Source organism: Melampsora larici-populina (assembly GCF_000204055.1).
Source record: "Melampsora larici-populina 98AG31 unplaced genomic scaffold MELLAscaffold_61, whole genome shotgun sequence".
Classification (NCBI taxonomy): domain Eukaryota; kingdom Fungi; phylum Basidiomycota; class Pucciniomycetes; order Pucciniales; family Melampsoraceae; genus Melampsora; species Melampsora laricis-populina.
The window spans coordinates 337,753-355,358 of NW_006768825.1; the positions used below are offsets into that span (position 1 = coordinate 337,753).

The window sequence follows — 17,606 nt, forward strand, 5'->3', positions numbered from 1 at the left end:
TCGAGAGAGAGGTTCCATGTGTAATCCTCTGTTAAGAGCCAATATTTGATGCACATTTTAGGCAAGAGGGAAGCACTTTCCTCGGGAAAAAAATATGTACATTATGCGGAAGAGGCAGGGGCTCAACTTTTTCCTTTGGACTATACCCAAATCCTCGGTGTGGAAAACGGTATAAGGCCTTGAAGCAAGCTCCCTGCCAAACCCAAATCTCTGAGGTTTTGGAGCGTACACATTTGGCGTAAGTCCCTTGCTCGACGCCTCGCGAGGATGCGCGAGCGTGGGACTTTGTTAAGTTTACATATACATGATTATGGACAGTGCCTGTAAAACCATACCCAGTAGAAAATCTTCTGATCACACATATTGCCAGTGCCTCAGAACAAGATTTATTAGAATGATCATGGAGAAGCTCCGGGAGTGTCACTGAAGAAACTTCTGGAGCCACTTCTGGAGCCACTTCTGGATGGCACTTCTTGACACTTGTGGAGCTCACTTCTCAAATTATTCCAGGCGTATCATTTCTACAGACACAGGCATGCATATTACATATGTATGTGTGCTGTGGCCGCAGCTCATGATGCATATTACCTGCCCCCTTGATTCCTGTGAAGGATCCTTTCCAAACTACCAACTAGGCTTGGTCAGGGTTTTGACTTCTTCCCTTCTGACACAGTGCCTTCCTTTCAAGCGCAAATGACAGAAGTCTTCTTTGAATTTTGCTGCTCTTTATGGAAAAACATGCCGCGGTGCCAGAAGTTGTTGTACGATACTTGGTGCACGCACCCATCCCAGATTTTTGAGTGCGACTGATGCGATGTGCGCGGTGGGGGCACGGAAAGTCTGTGAAAGTTAAACTGATCGGTATCACCGTGCGTATTCTTTATGCTGCTTTCGATCATCATTCACAACTTCAAGACGATCAAGTTTATTCAAACTTCAAACAACGATAAGCGATAGGAGATGCCAAAGAATAAAGTGGTTAAGACTCATACTCGAAAAAAGAAAACTAGAACACCAATCTCGAAGAATGCAGAGGATATTCGTCGGCAGCGCTTTGCTAGGCTTTTTCACCAACTGGAAAAAGGTTTTCATTTGAATGCGTTTAAGACAGTCAATCAAAGTACGAAACTACCAGTAATCAGTTTATCAATCATCACTTAATCATTCTACCGCTTTTCAGTTCTTTTCACAGATCCCCAGGATACCACAGTAAAGGAGACAAAGGCTAAACTTCTCGTATCTTTGGATCGACATCATGAAGCACTTGAGTTTCTTCTCAGTCAGCAAGGAAAAGAGCTAGATTCTCCAGAGATGCGATTAGTCCAGTGTTATTGTCTTTATAAGACATCTGATATCACAGGAGCCTGGAATCTACTCTCAAACATCGATGAGGAACTTGATCCGTCTGGAAAACGTATTAAAACATTACTGGAGGCCCAAATTGTGAGTCACCTTCGTATTCCGATGTATGGCTAAACACAAGCGTGGAAACCTGACCAACAGCTATCTAGCTCTCTCGACTTGAGCGGTATGAGGAAGCCAAGGATCATTATGAGGACCTACTCGTGGATTCGGACCCAGTAAGCAGTCTATCCATTCCACTGACATGGTCAAGAATGGCCTACCAATAGTCCAGTATGGTCACCATATTGATGCTGCGCTCTCTTGTTCCAGACTCACCCAGAATACCAAGACCTGACTGTCAATCTAGCTAATGTCCGACGGCGGTTGCAGTTCGAGACCATTGCCGCTCCCTCTCTTCTTACCTCAATTGATCTCGATAGACTCGAGTCTACACCAGTCACCTCATCCTTTTTTCAATCTCATCCTGATTTTCAACCAACTAAGCCCATCAAAGCAACAGGCGTGGCGATTCCCAACCAACCTGCGAAACCTCCTTCCACGCCTAAGATGAAGAAGCCACTTGACCCCTCTCGGCCTGCTCCTGACCCAGAGCGCTGGTTACCTCGTAAGAAACGTTCAGATTACTGCCCGCCGCAACGGCAACATACCAAAGAGGTATCAGTCCCCAAGACTCGCAAACCTAAGGAGAAATCAGGAAACACTCAAGGATCAATGAACGAACCAGAAAGGAACTCAAGTGTGAAACTTGATAAAGGCACCAAAGGGAAAAGGCGAGTCAAGAGATAAAGATGAAAAGGACTTTGCTCGGTATTATATAGTCGTGGCACGCTTTGTGTATTGTTGTACAGGTTAATTTCTTTACATTTGTACTTTCTAACACGACACTAGCTTTCATGCAAGAAAACGTTTCTGTTACCCGACTGAATCTACCCGACTGAAATACGGATCATAGAGAATAGAAAGTCATTTTGAGATGAGTGGTTGCTTATTGTTTGTGCGGTATTGTGACAAGGGAAATATGTGGATAAGTCAAGGAATTTCAGTTGATGGTTAAAGTTTTGAGCATCGAAGTTGGTCATCACCTCACAAGTAGGCTTATGTACCAAAGCACTAGAGCCGGCTTTACATCCAAGTCTGTGTAGCAAGATCAGTCCCCTCAAGTTAATGCATCTAGAAATTATCAGATTATCATTTACTGAAATGGGTAGATGAATCATTATATTGGTAAAGATTAAATGCTATATTGATTTATGGAAAAATCATCCACCTTTATAATTCAAAGTCGTGTCAGATACACAAATATAACTTCATGGTTTATTTATCTTTCCAGACCAAATCATTCATCCGAGTTCCAAATCAAATCATCGGGACCAAGTCCGCTTAACAATAAATCTGATTCATGGTGATGCAATACTGCAGACCTTCTAGTCGTCGTGGTAGTCGTCGTCGTCGTGGTAGTAGCTATAGTAGTAGAAGTCGTGGTGGTCTTTTTGGTACTGACACGTACGTGAGGTGAGTTGATCAAAACCTTCTTATGATTATCTCCCACTCCAGTTGACGAGAGTGTTTTGGAATGCACACTCTTAGGATTCGTCAATGAAGTATGATTAGTATGTTGCATGTTAGATCTCGTAGCATCAGATGAAATATTGTAAGACGTTGCCTTCAATTTACGCGATAGTTGATTGTTTGTTTTTTGTGGCACAGATTGACTTGAACGACTAGAAGAAGCTTCTAATGGGCTTCGATTAGAGTTGAGACCAGGTTTAGAAATCAGTTTCATTTTACTTTGAATAGTGGGAGTGCTAGAAATTGTGTCTTTTGTAGGGACATGACGATGAAGGATAGAACTGGATTTAGGTAAAGGTTGTGCTCTTTTGTTATCCTGATCAAAGACCAACAATTTCAGGTGGAGATGGAGAAGGACAGAAATGCGAAAAGTCAAAGCTTGATTAGCATAGAATTGAAACTTGATGAATTGAAAACCATGCATGTAGAATCAAATCAAGACCTACCTGAATAGCCTTGAGATTTGTAGCCTTATCTTTCTCTTTCACACGAAGTAGCAGAGCATCAAGCCCAGCTATTATCTCAGGATTAACTTTTGTGACCAAAGGTGGATTGGTGCAATTTGCTTGTTCTGTTTTAACATTCGAAGGACGTCGATCTCGCAGTCGTTTTTGTTCTCTGAGTGATCTATCCAAAGCTTTTGAAGAATTCTGAATCATAGTGGATTCATGTCGAGCCTGATTTAAGAAATTCCTACAGTCTTCTGTTTCCACCACAGGGTTCAGAGGTTTTACTATACTAACTTGGTTTTCTTGAAGCTTGACAAACCTTGAGCTGGAGGTACGGGATAGTGGAAGAGGTGTGTTTTGCCAATAAACTATACTAACAGCCTCGTTGTCTTTCAACTTGGTATGTCTTGGAGTCGTAGGTGTGGGTGGGTTCATTTGCATATGTCTGTCTAGGTTGAGTAATATCGGTCTGATCCTCAGCTTATCGGATTGACGAAGGTCGAAGTTTCAAAGAACATGAGGGCAAAAGAGACGACGAGGGAGCTTCTTATATAGTGTCAAGCATCGGCTACTGCTTGGTCAATTTGAGAAGATCTTATCTCCCTCAGTATCTCAATTCGCGTCTGAATGAGCTGACTCCAAAATTACCACGAAAGGCTAAGCTTGACACATTGAAGCTTGTCAAAGAACGTACAAAGACTTCTTTTCTTCAGGATGTTGAGAATGTTCAGTGTAATGAATTTCCCTTTGAAAACTGAGTTAAGTTCAAGTTGACCGCGAGGCGTTTCGATAAGTATGCCTGGTCATGTCCTCAGTTCATGGCGCGTGTGCATAAATTGTATTCAGATTACGAGCCGGATCGGAGACAGGATACAAACCTAACAATTGCAGCACGCGTTGGTGGTGAGGAATCCAACTCAAGTTGTGTTGGAAAGGATTAGTTTGTCAGATTGGTAACATTTACCATTGCCCTTCCACCCGCTTGCCATTTACTGCTGCCTTCCGAAGGAGACTCGCACATCCAAATCCCCGCGCATCAGGCCTTGCGGACATTTGTGCGCTCAGCCTCGGAGTCATAAGGGCAAGTTCAACTCGGAAGCTCGACTGATATTTGGATTTCACCAGATCTCGAGAGATCACAACACCGGTGAATTATAGGCTTTGAATATGATTCTGCACCTCTAACATCCAGAGACCTACATGATTGTGATTACAGCTCTCTACAACAGATGTATCTCCTGTAGTGAAAGAAAATCGCAACATTTTTGGCAAATGCAGTGAAGTCTGATCTCAGGAGGGGCTGGCGACCTAGCTAGGGTTTGAACTTTGGGGTAATTGAAGTATGATTCTTTGATTATAAAACGCGCGAAAATATCAATATTGAATTGTTGTAGAGATGGTAGGATTCTCCTATCAAACCAGACTTACTTATATCACTGAGTTCCCATTGATATGTCATGTTGTGTCTCTGGCCTTTTCCCTTTACTGACTTTCTTTTTTACTTGTTTTGAGATCTATATTGTGTTTTGTTTGCCGCAATGAAGACGTGAAGATAATGATCGATTACCCAAAGCCTGAGACGGTAATTCGATAGTCCATTGCGAAGGAGAGTGGGGTAGGAAGTGAGGGAAGGGAACCCGGAGCTTTGCCTCGGGGCGGGTAGCCACGAGAAGAAGAGTAGCATTCCAAAATGCAACTAGAGAGATAAATTTTCACCTCTCTACTCCTACAGAGTTTTAGAGCCAGAAAATTTCTTTCACTTCTTCCAGCTTGGTACCCTCAGCGCTAGCTTTCTCTTCCATCAAAGTTCTTATTCATTTACAAATTTCTCTCGTATCATTCAGTAGTTAGTAGTAGAAATTTTTTCTTCTCTGATCTATCTACATCGCTAAAGTTACAAATGGATATGGCAAGAAGGGACCAAATCATCGCGGCTAAAGAAAAACTTCATCAATACAAATTAGCGGCGGAAGAGGTCGAAGAGAGAAAGAAGGCTCAAGCTCGTAGACAGGAGGCACAAGCTGAAGAGGTGGCTCAGGCGAAGGCGACTCTGGTGTACCACCAGAATAAAGCAAAGTTAGAAGCAGAGCGAGAGAAGGCTAGGAAGGAGGCAAGAGCGAAAGAAGAAGAGGAGTACTTACGTCAGCACAACAAGACCGTCAAGCAGGTTCTTAGTCAGACTGCGAAAGGTGAAATGAACGATAGTGGAGTCGACGATGAAGACGAAGAAAGCGAAGAAGTTGAGAGTAGCCAAGAGGGTTCAGAAGCTCCTAGCCAAAACCCGGACAAGAAGGATGAGTCCCCTGGTGAAGATTTGAGAGAGAAAGGTGGAAAGGAAGGGAATTCACCGCTAAGAAACTCCTCTCATCGTGAGTTGTGGTTTCGTTTTTATATTTCACTTGACTATGTTGCGTCTTTTTCTAGCGACGGCTGCCGAGTGGGCCTGCAAGCCCGTGGTCCATGTGGGGACAGGTCCTAGAGCTGCTTAAAGCGCCTGAAGGATAAGAGGAGATCGTGGAGGCCGTCACTGTGACGTGGACTATAGCGACATGAGCGCATAGGCTCCGGGTTGATCCTTTTAGTTGGTGCCTAGAGTTGGAGCAGACTAGTTGCAGCTTTTAGCGCCTAGGTTTGCGGTCCAGGTGCAGCTTTAAGCGCCCTGTGAAGACCAAGTGACTCGAGAGGTTGATCTTGCGACCTGTGCGCAGATCAAAGACGGTTGCTTTAGACGAGCATTGGTCCAGCAGCTATCAGCGCGGGAAAAGAGGTGGTCCTTAGAGTAGAAGATGAGTAGACTAACGTCTGGTTTGTTTGGTTTCTCCCATCTCTAATTCCTAAAGCAAAAGGGTCGAGAGGCCCGGAGGCAAAGGGGAAGAAGAAACAGTCCGAGAGTCGGACCTTGCTGGACGCGCTGGCGAAAGCAATAGATGGCACTGATACGGAGACGACGCTTCGGTTAGCAAAGGAATTTAACAAATCCTTTGGTCACTTAGTTAGGGCGTCAGTTGGCGTTGAGTCAGTTCATGAGATGGATGCTGAGAACATACCAGGAACATTTGAGGTTAGTAAAATACCTGAGACTCTGAGATAAACTGCAAGACTAATGGGAGGCATATGTCATGTCGCACAGCCGATAGCATCTACATCGGGTAACGCCTGGAGGAGCTTGACTCCTACGGAAAAGTCAACAGCGAAGTCAAAAAAGAAGAAGCAGAGCAAAGACATCGAAGTCTTGGACATACCATCCTTGGATTATGAGCCGGAAGTCGTGAAGACAAAGGCAAAGAAGAAGGAGAAGGCACCTTCTTCGGACGACTCAGACTCTGATCAGAAGCCTAAGAAAAAGAAGAAGAGAAAGAGTGCTTCAAAGAAGAAGAGACGCAAAAGTTCTAGCGGATCCTCAGAGTCGGAGAAATCCTCAAGCTCTAGTTCCGACGATGAATCGAGCTCGGACGACTCGTCGGCTGCCAATAAGGCAGAACTAGATTACGATATCAAGGGTATTGAATCAGCGGACCTGCCAGATTTACCGGATAAGTGGGATAAAGGGTTCAGGAAACTACGCTCTTACGTTCCCTTAACTTTGTTCAAGGCGTCTCTCCTAGACAGTTATCATGATGATGAGGCGGATAGGAAGACAAAGGACAAGTCAGATTGGTCGAAGTCTTATCTGAAGAATCTAGAGAAACAACTTACGTATGGCGATTTCATCGAGATGTGTGATCTAGAAGAAAGATACGCGAGGGAGATCTATGGCCTGGACACATACGCGGATTATATAGTCACCCATAAGAAAGTTGTCTCAGACTTGAAGAAGTCCTATAATTGCTGGATGATAGGCCTTCAATACCACTTGAAGATTAGAACAGTAATCTTCAGGAGACGCAAACTGATCAAGTCCAAAGTAAAGGGGAAATCGGTGGTGAAAGACAAGGTCACGATCCCAAACGGTTTACAGCCATCAATTGAGAAACAAGCAAGGCATGAAGCTGATCGAGCTGGAGACCTACAGCACGTGGACAACCCTTACGCCCCTGGAGGCGTTAAATTCGGATTCAGCTTTTCTACGGGGAGAGCGTTGGTGGGAAGCGCACAGCCGTCCTATGTGGAAAAAAGTGTTGAGTCAGCTACAGGGTCGGGCCAATCTGGTCAACGTGGCAAGAGAGGATCAGGTAGTAAGAAACCTTACATGAGAAAGAATTTCTCCCAGGGTCGTGGTGGCAAGTTCAATAACTTCGTGGAGCCGCATGTCGGTGAGTAAGAGACTAGTGGGTGTATGTGACGGAAGTGCCGTATTGACCTAGAATGCGTCCAAAACAGTCCAACCACAGGTGGTACCAGCAACGTCGGCGCCAGTCCATCAGAACAGGCCGTTTGTGCCGTTTAAAAACACGAAGCAGACCACAAATGTGGGAGCGCAAAAGTCACAGCCAGCAGAGACTGCCACAACGTGAGTGCATCCTTTCGTCTATAGGAAAAGGGGTGTCCGAAGAAGTGTTGGCTGATTTGATCCTGTAATTTGCCTGATGGATCGTCCTGCGGTTGAATTTTCTCGAATGGTGACTGGGTTGTGCTTTGCGATTCTTTGTGATTCCTTTTTTCATCTACAATTGTAATACATGGCTGGTGGTACGCTTGGATTTGTTAGTTGAAAATTTTGTATTAAGTGATGAAAAGAACATCTAAAAGAGCGTGTTGTTGCCTTGCTAGTGATTGATTCGGGGTTACACCGGGTAACAGGAGAAACACTCAGCGGAGGAGCGTAAGCCCCATAGAAGGAGAGCTGGTAGCTGAGCGGAGTGAACATCAAGTGATTCAGGATGAGTCGTCAGAGAGCTCGCAGGAGTCGGAGAGAGACGAAGAAGCACGTACCAACAAGAAGGATCCGTTACCGTTTTGGAAGAGAAAAATTTTCGCGGTGCCCGTGAAAAACGTGTGGCCAGCCCCAGTTTCCTGCAGGATGAATATTCCACAATGGGCCAAGTTGATGAAGGAGGTGGGCTTAGAGGAAGACATCGACTACATCACGACGGGTTTCAAGGAGGGGTTTTGCTTAGGAATACCCCAACATGAGATCGAAGGGTTACCCTGGTACACACCAGAAAACCACAAGTCATCCTTGGAAGTCAGGAGGCAAATAGAGCTGACATTGGAAAAGGAAAGGAGAGCTGGACGCATAGTAGGTCCCTTTACTCACGAGGAAGTTAGGAAACAATTAGGATTCTTTCGCTCAAACCCTATGGGAGGAGCGGTGAATGGGGACGGCTCAATTAGGATGGTGAATGACCTGTCCTTCCCAAAACAAGTGGAGGGCATCCCGTTGGTAAACTCGTTTGTCGACAAATTGAATTACGGGACCTATTGGGACGATTTTGATAAGGTCGCGGTCTTCTTTCAAGAAAATCCGGGCGAGTGGGAAGCAGCGATTTTCGACTGGCAAAAAGCTTACCGTCAATTACCCGGACATCCTAGCCAACGGAGGTTTTTATGTATCATCAACTTTTACGGCAGGGTTTGGATAGACCTGGCAGTTGGTTTTGGAGGCGTCGCAAGCTGTGGTGTGTTTGGAGCCCCGGCACACGTCTGGAAAATCATAATGGAAAAGGTACTAGGATTTCCGAAAATCTTTCGGTGGGTTGACGATAACCTGATCCTTAGAAGACCGGTCAACTTGTCGTCGCTGGAAGATGTCACACAGTTGAGTGATAGTTTAGGCGTTGAAACAAATCCGGTGAAGAACCATGAATTCTCGTCGGAGCAGAGGTATGTTGGGTTCATATGGAATGTTTGGGACCACACAGTGCGTTTGCCAGAAGAGAAGTTGAGAGAAAGGAAGCAGCTCATACTGGACTTACTGGTTCCCGACTCATCCTGGTCCTACGACACGGTAGAAAGTCTGATTGGCAAATTGGTGCACACGGTGTACATTGTCCCTCACATGAAGGCGTACATGCGATCCTTTTATAAATGGTTGAAAGAATGGGTCAACTTGGCAGCGAAGAGGAAAACACCGACTTATGTGAAGGCGGATCTTGAGGAGTGGAGAGATTGTCTCTTTGCCTTTACTTACCGGCAGCTCATTCCCTCACCCAAAGCATCCAAAGTAGCCTGGGTAGGTGATGCATCATCTTTGTTTGGCATAGGAGTTTTAGTAGGCCAAAATTGGGCGTGCTTTGAGTTCGAGAAAGGGTGGCAGACGCTCAACCTACTGGAGGGTAAGCGGTCAATCGCGTGGGCAGAGACTGTGACGATTAGGCTAGGTTTGGTCATGTTAAGCACATTGAGACACGTAGGAGGTCAGTTTCTTCAGATGAATGAATGAAGCACGAGACATGTGAGAGAGCTGATAGGTCATTGGTTAACGTTTTAGGGAAGAAGTTCTACGTGTGGACTGACAATACGACCTCGCAGTCAGCAGTCCGTAAACGGAAATCCAAGGACGGAGGAGTCAATGACGAATGGAAACAGATCCAACGATTACTCACCACGCTAGCTTGTGACATAGAAGCGAAACGAGTTACATCAAAGGGAAACAACGCGGATGCCTTGTCTAGGGGGTTTCTTGGGAAGCTGATGTGGTTCAACAAAGTGAAGGTGGTTGTTCCAGAAGATCTAAAGTTCATCCTTAAACAAGTTTTCCCTCCGAAAGTCAATCCGTGAGTGGCCGGGAGACAGCTTGAAAGATGTGTTCAAGAGATACAAGAAAACTGACGGAGAGGTTTTTGTCTCATACATACAGCATACCTCAAATATGAGCGAACTTAAAGCCCTGAGGAAGGCGACAAACCCCTACGGAGCTTTCAAGAAGGATGCGTTAGGGATCGATACTTCTATGGAGGACGAAGTAAAGAGGCATTACCTTAGAGGAGCCTGGGGAGACGGGACGTTGAAGAGCTATAACTCAGGGGTGGTGAAACTTCATAGGTTTGCAGTCGTAAACAAAATAGAGAAGAAAGACCTTCTACCAATTTCACCTGCGCTCGTCAAGAGATTTGTTGTTTGGGCATCGAAAAAAGAGGTGGAGTCAGCGGTGACGGACGAGTCAGTAAAGTCGACTACGCTTAAAGCGTACATTGCAGGCATAAAGGCCTGGCACACATTTCACGATGAGGATTACCCAAACCAAGTAGACGGAGCAGTAAGGACGCTGTTGAGGGCGACGAAGATGATCGAAGCTCAGATATTGGAGATGGAGAAGAAACGGCCCCCGGTGCTACTTTCGGACCTAGTAATTCTGCTTGAGGTGTTACCAGAGCGAGGGGAAGTTGGTCTGGTGATGTTGACGGTTGCTCTTGTGGCCTTTTGGGGTACGGCCAGGCTAGGCGAACTGTTGTCTGATAACGAGAGGAAGAGACTTCCGAGGTGGGACGACTTGGTCTGGGCGAAAGATAAATCCTATGTCAAATTGGCTATTCATAACGCCAAAACGGCCAAACCAGGGGAGATTCAATGGATTTACTTACATCGTCAACAATCAGTTTTGGATCCTGTGTCGACACTAGAAGCATGGTATGCGTTCCGACCAAGGAAGACCAGTGATGAGATTTTCTCAATCACCGTTATGGATAAGAAGAAGCGGTTGGGGAAACAGTCTACCATAAATCAATTTAGGTCAATCTGGAATGAGAGGAAGTCAAAGAGGAAACAGGCGTTACACGGCCATTCCTTTAGAATTGGAGGAGCGTCGCTGCGGTGGAATCTAGGAGCACAGAGGGAAGAGATAAAGAGCTGTGGTAGATGGGCCTCTGACGCATACTTGATTTATCTAAGAAAGTTCCCGGAGAAAGAGCTGGTGAAGACTAAGTTGTTGTTGAAGGAGCTGCGATGGTCCCCCGGCAAGACTCGGGAGCAGGTGGATGACAAAGGGAAGTGCCCCATGAAATGAAGTTGTACTATTTCATGTGACAGTGGTGCGTCTGAGTATTTCGTGGAATACAGAGTGATGGTTATAAATGGACCAGAGTTCCAATTAAATAAACCAGATTGGCAAAGCCGAAGGAGCGGTGTTGATGGGGAACTTTAATTACACAATACGTAATTAGAGTTTGGGGTACCTGGTACCCAGAAGGTAGGCTCACGGCGGAGAGAGGGTTGGGGCTTCTCAGGCTCACGGCTCTTCTCCCCCGTGAGTTAGGGGAAGAGAAGCCCCCCCGGGTTCCTTGTTCTCACCCCGGTGAGGCAGTCCGAATCCGGAGATAGACGTCTATCCCCGGGGCCTGCCTTACCGGGGCCTACCCCCACACCACCCTAAGTAGCTAGAGTTATTTATAGTGGTTACAAGGAACTTGGGAAGGTAAAACTTCCTACTTGGTAACCGGTCAAACTGAGAGACTCATCCTAAGAGTAGAAGGGATTGGGTGATAATAACACAATCTCTGCATGTATAACCTACGGTTCTACACACACCCAACTACCCCACACCCGGAGAGTAATGGATCTCTCATATCATTACAGCAAGTTCAGTGTCTCTTTCTGCAAGTGTGTCCATGAGGAATATTTTGGCCATACTCTCATTCTGAATCGCAGCCATCAAGAGCACAGGCTCTGAGATAAAGAGGATATCATATGTAAATGATGATGTTTAACTGCATTGATCTTTCTGGGCGGAGGCAAATTCGCGCAATTGGCAATGACCATGATCCTCGACAAAAACTCCAACTCCAGAACTCGAAGGACTGGGTTAGGGTCGTCCTTGACTCCTTGACCACATCATTGATATTGATACTATATAGGAGCTTTTGAAATACTCAAAGGTGGTCATTCTCAATCTCTCCATACACACTTGGCACTTCAGTCTTCAGAAGCAACGCTGGATCGCTGCGGTGTGCTGCAGCCCGTTGCAAAAAAACTTTTCAACAAATAAGAGGGGCTTAGTTAAGCTTATGTACATACTATCATCACGTGTATATCCTCCGCCCCAAGGCTTCGCTGCTTTGACGACGAGAGTCGGCACCGAGTGGCGCTATCAAATGCTTTGGCATCCGTATTTTTGTTTGGAATTTGAGAATGCGGCATGGTGGATGTGACTACAGATTTTAGACACGGGGAAGGTAACACAAGGGAATAGAATACACACTACACCATTGAGACAACCAAAGAACCATGGATCATTGTCGGCCAAATTCCCCTTGCTACCTAGTTAGGTGTGGCGGTTCCGAAGTTCTATTGGTTTTGCTCCTCTTCCCCATGTGTTAGTTTGAGTCCTGAGCTACTCTCGATCTTTTTGTCATTCTGTTATTTTTCGAAAGCCAATAGACATCGCCGTGCGAGTTTTGAATTCCGTGGATCGGCCTTGTCATCTTTCTTGTGATCATATCGTTATATTCAGATTAACCCCTTTTCAACTTTCTTCTTTTGGGGTTTCGATCGCCGGTCTGATAACGAGGAGCGGTCTGGAATCAATCCTTTGACAAGTTCACTTTTACTTTCTTGTGATAAATACTTTTTTCCTTCTTCTCGGGGAATGCCTGGTGGCCGCCCCTTTGTTCTTGTGCTTCAAAAGGTATTTTGGGGCATTGCTGTAAGTCATCTGATTCGATTCACAAGTTTCTTTCCAGCTTACCTTGGAAAGGAAACATGTTGATGAGCTTCGATCGATGGATCACTTTCAATGTGTGTAGATTTTTCAGATTCTCTTCATCGGCGCCTTACTCGGTGCGATCGTCCAAGGAAACAAACATCGACATCCCGTTTTATTTGCTTTCTTAATCACAGCGTGGTTGTCCAGCTGGGTTTCACTTATGCCACTCATGGGTGGAATTTGGGATATAGCAAAGCCAGTTCCAGTGACTCGTTCAAATTGTGAGTAAGTCATTTTCAAACCGAAAGCATGGGGAATTTGCTCATTGAACTTGTATGACTTGATCACAGTACCGGCTGGGCCACACCTCAGGTTATGTCAAGCAAACGCCATGCTCGTCGCATATTGTACGCAACAGTCACAGTTTGTTCGTTCTTGAGGTTCCTGACATTCGATCTCATTCATATCGCGCACTTTCGCCTAATCTCTAGTTTGGATGGCTATCCCTGGCTTTGCATTTGCGTTTTCGGGAGAAGTGCTACGGATTATATGGGATATCTCACGAATCACAAGAATGGACAAACGTACAAGTAGCGCGAGTACCCTCATAGAACTTCCTTGTGGTTTGGAGAAAAGACACAAGAAGCTAGTCAACTGGCATCGTATTTTCACCGAAGCCCTTATGGTCGCCGACCGACTGATCTTGTCGGAATACTTTCTGGTAGCAATTCCACTGCTCACATCGCTACCTGCGCCTTTCATCACTGCTCGAGCGTTTTATAGGCATGAATGGAAGACTGTACATGGTTTGTCGCGCTTTTCTGTTACGATAAGTTGAGAAGTAGAAGTCTGAAGTGTTCATCCGTCTCGATCCAAATCAGCCGATCAATTCACTTGTATGGCATTGGGAGAAGATACGCAGACGAAAGTGAGCTTGGTAATGATGTGCCACTTCGCACCCGCTACAATCTTTGGCTGTAAGTCCACATTCTTTCTGCGTGCCTTTCAACCAAGGTCTAGTCTAGTCGGGATTTTGAAACCACGGAAGCTTCATCTTTTCTATATAGTCGCAGCTGTGATCTCATATCTATTCTTTCGAAGAAGGACACGTTCATTCATCCGATCAAAGCTACACACCCGCCTACTTTTACGTCTCGTGTCTCTTTCTGTTCTCTCGGCTCTCGGTGCATTGGTCTACCTAATCCTACGCATAGGCCCAACAGGGTACCGAACTACCTTGTCTCGTAGTTATGGTTGGGTGCTACCGATGTATATGATTACTTTTCCGCTCATCGGTGCTAGTTTTTTTGTCGATTCGGATATCTTGACAGTCTGGCGAAGTTGGTTGAATATCTGGCGACCATCATTACCACCTTCAAAACCCCAACCCAAAACCAAAACACAAAAATCTTTATCTCACTTGGAAATCTCATTGCCCATGCGACCTTGTAAATCATTTACTGAAAGGAAATCTTATTACGAGATCAATTCGCCTATATCTGTTTATAGCGACTACGAAAGATATCAATCACCTGAAAGGACATTACCACCTCGACCACCACCACCACCACCTCACTTAAGACTCATAGACTTACGAATGCCAACGTCATATATTTCATAGAGGTTGAAAATCGATAACTGGCATCTAAAGGACAAATTCATTGCTATTCTGAACGAAATCAAACTCCCTTGTCAATAGCCTTAATGATGACTAGCTCTTCATGATCGTAAATATTTTATATTGTTTGTATATGTTTTTTTAACTTTTATTTGAAATTTAGTTCAATTACCTCACTCACGTATCATCCTCAGGCCTGATCAAGGCATGTATAGTGGATTAGATGTGACTGCTATAGACTAAATGTTGACATCGTAATTCCAAGATGATTTACGGAAATCCCCTCGCGGGAGGTCCCTTAAGACATTTCCAAAGATCTGCAAAATAACTGGCAAGTATTGCCAGCCTTCGAGTACATTAGGGCTTTTGTTAGCTATATTTCCTGGTCCACGTAAGAGTCCAAAACAATGGACATTTTAAACAAAAGTCAAGGCAGTGGTTTCTCTCCTGATAATTTGAAATCCAGTACACTGTTTTGCCCAATCTACAGTGAAAGAGTAAGATAATCAAAGGCAAAGAGAACTTTGACTATTTGCTTCTCATTGATACTATAGTGATCCTTCAAACCCCCTGAGACGTCAAGAGTGAAATAATTTAATCACATTTTTTTTTTGATATTTCTATACCACAAATTAAATTCAACATTTTACAGCTCTATGAACAGTACAACACCTCCTCCCGAGTTTACCTCATCATAAGCTAAAAAACGGCTGTAACCCCAACTGCACCGCCACCTCCCGTCTGTTGATGTCAGATTGTTGACGATTTACGTGATTATAGGTAGGCTGTTGGCGCGCTGCACGACCAATAACGAAAGGAATTTTTCGAATGAAACATTCACCTTGAGAAAACCAGGGATGAGCCAAGAGTTGTGAAATCGAAGTTTGAGGTTGTTTACGAGAGTTTGATGATATCTGAGCAAGTAAGGATTTTAATAAATCACTACTTCCTGGTAGATCTTCAATGTCAATAGGTTGGATTGAAACTAGGTTGAAGAGAAGGCGAGGCCTAAATAAAGTAAAAAAAATGGGATCCAACAGTTTAGCATTTGATATACAGAAATTAAACATAGTTTGAATGTTCCAAATAACTCACAAGATCTCAGGAAGAAGCTCTAGGTCTGTTTCAGTCGACCACCCGGTATAAAGCAGATCTGACATGGATGAATCGAATTGATGATTTTCAGGTCCTCTAATTTCCGACCAACCAAAGTCAGTGAGCTTGAGAGCTAAACCTTTATCATTCGAACTTTGTCCTACCAAGATATTACGAGGATAAAGATCGTTATGAGAGACTCCAGTTCGATGGAGATAATTCACAGCTGAAGCAACTTGAAGCATTAGTAGTCTTGATTCAGGTTCATTGAAAACTCTTACGTCATCTAAAAAGTTTTGCAAAGACTGTTTTTTGTGGAAAGTAGAATCAAGAGTTTAGCGTCAGTTTTCGAGGTTTCAGAATGAATTTAATCAAGGAGAAACTTACGCCATGTCCACATACTTCAGTTAAGAGGTAATGATGATCCAAGTCACAGAAGACCGCCTTGAACTCGGTGATATGAGGATGTCGGAGTTTTTTTGCTGAAGTGATTTCAGTTCTAATTCCATCTTTTCCGAATTTATCAGTAGAGTGAAATGCTGAACCTCTTTTGACAACCTTCAAAGCATATGATTCCTTCATCAATGGATACCTAACCTCATAAACAGATCCACCATCACCACGTCCTAAGACCTTTTTACACTTTAAGATGGATGTAGGACGCTTCAAGACTAGTTTTTTCAAATTACTATTCAAGAAATCTACTCTTTGAAGGGGAAAACTCTTCAAAGTCGTAGGCCCTGAGATATTGATGCGCGGAGTTGGTGGAGGACCAGATAGAGGATGATTAATTTGAGGTAAAAGAACTTTGAATGTGATCCCATTCGACGAAGAGGTTGAACTTGAAGTCATTCTGAGCTAGCTTCTAGTAGGCCAAAATATATTTAAACTTGCTTTGTGGTTTCCTTGTAGTGTTGAATGAGGTGAATGATTTTTGAGAAAAAAATGTTTCGTATGAAGAGGGAAAAAAGAAAATCATGCTCAGCTGAAGCACTAGAAGTACAAGTTCTGATGGAGAAATGCTGATCAAAACGTTCAGCTTGATTGCTTTTCAAAATCTCAAATGTAAAGCAAAGTTGACTTTTCTTCTTTTTTGGTCACGCCTCCTAAAACCCAGTCATCAGTCAGTAGGGGGCAAGACTTATTTTGAGGAATTCAACTCATCGTGAATTTTTGAAAGCCCTCTTGGAGTTATTTGTGATGAAAATTATACCGCTACAATGTAGAATAAGAGGCGCATCTCTGATTTCTTTGAGGATCTCATTGCTGATGCCGCTCAAGTTACTTTCATAGGTAAAGCCGACTCAATTTTTGATGCAACTCAACGTGTGCGCGGTCTATGTGTGCTGATTGTCCGCAAAACTCGAGCAGTTTGGCAGAGGATTTGGTCAAGCTTTTGGAAATGAAATGTGTTACGAGGAACTCCTCTTTCCAGTCCTTGGAACTCGAAGACCTGCTTTTGAACGCATTTGATGTGATCAAAATTGGCTTATACCGGATTTAGAAATCCAAAGAAAGCTGACCAAAACCGACATTTAACACAACCTAGATCACTCGATCACTCAGTCGTGCACTACCCTGCAGTCAGAAGACTTCAGGATCTTTGATAATGGAATGGAATGACCTTTTCCTTGCGTTTCGTGAAGCAATTCATATCACAATATTGCGCCTTCGACTTTTCAAACAAAATTATTCTATGATATCACTTCAAAAAATTGATACTTTTCCAATATCTCCCATGCTGGAAATTGGACTGCAACAAAGTCATTTCCTCTCTCTCACGAGCAGTCTAGGGAGGATTGTTTTTTGATCTTCAAACGAGTTTGTATCTTATGCGCGCCTCAGAATTGTTATGTATGTACAAAGGGGTGCGTTGGAGATGATTTAACCTGATCATCCTCTCAAGCCAGAGTGTCTGCCCATCTTGCGTTTGCGTCTTGATATAATCCCTAGACTTTTGAGTTTTTCATAGATCAAAGCCTAGTGATGG

General features: G+C 44.2%; 5 protein-coding genes across 5 annotated transcripts; 3 read left to right on the forward strand and 2 right to left on the reverse strand.

The window, feature by feature from the left end:
- Positions 1-1,311: 1,311 nt before the first annotated feature.
- On the forward strand, positions 1,312-2,151 carry MELLADRAFT_93804 (uncharacterized protein; the record flags this gene model as incomplete). The annotated part of the gene is made up of 3 exons (XM_007416478.1): positions 1,312-1,443; positions 1,512-1,580; positions 1,675-2,151. The coding sequence occupies 3 exons, from the start codon at positions 1,312-1,314 to the stop codon at positions 2,149-2,151; spliced, it is 678 nt and encodes a 225-aa protein (XP_007416540.1).
- Positions 2,152-2,701: 550 nt separating this feature from the next.
- Positions 2,702-3,824, reverse strand: MELLADRAFT_112082 (uncharacterized protein; the record flags this gene model as incomplete). Its single annotated transcript, XM_007416530.1, has 2 exons — positions 2,702-3,250; positions 3,381-3,824. 2 exons carry the CDS (start codon positions 3,822-3,824, stop codon positions 2,702-2,704), a joined length of 993 nt encoding a protein of 330 aa, XP_007416592.1.
- A 1,459-nt stretch (positions 3,825-5,283) lies between these two features.
- Positions 5,284-5,872, forward strand: MELLADRAFT_68032 (uncharacterized protein; the record flags this gene model as incomplete). The annotated part of the gene is made up of 2 exons (XM_007416479.1): positions 5,284-5,752; positions 5,808-5,872. 2 exons carry the CDS (start codon positions 5,284-5,286, stop codon positions 5,870-5,872), a joined length of 534 nt encoding a protein of 177 aa, XP_007416541.1.
- A 6,974-nt stretch (positions 5,873-12,846) lies between these two features.
- MELLADRAFT_93806 (uncharacterized protein) lies at positions 12,847-14,524 on the forward strand (the record flags this gene model as incomplete). The annotated part of the gene is made up of 6 exons (XM_007416480.1): positions 12,847-12,903; positions 13,013-13,184; positions 13,254-13,310; positions 13,395-13,709; positions 13,785-13,880; positions 13,971-14,524. 6 exons carry the CDS (start codon positions 12,847-12,849, stop codon positions 14,522-14,524), a joined length of 1,251 nt encoding a protein of 416 aa, XP_007416542.1.
- Positions 14,525-15,714: 1,190 nt separating this feature from the next.
- On the reverse strand, positions 15,715-16,252 carry MELLADRAFT_29000 (uncharacterized protein; the record flags this gene model as incomplete). Its single annotated transcript, XM_007416529.1, has 2 exons — positions 15,715-15,921; positions 16,004-16,252. Coding segments are annotated over 2 exons (456 nt in total), but the record flags the coding sequence as incomplete, so codon positions are not given.
- Between the last annotated feature and the right edge of the window lie 1,354 nt (positions 16,253-17,606).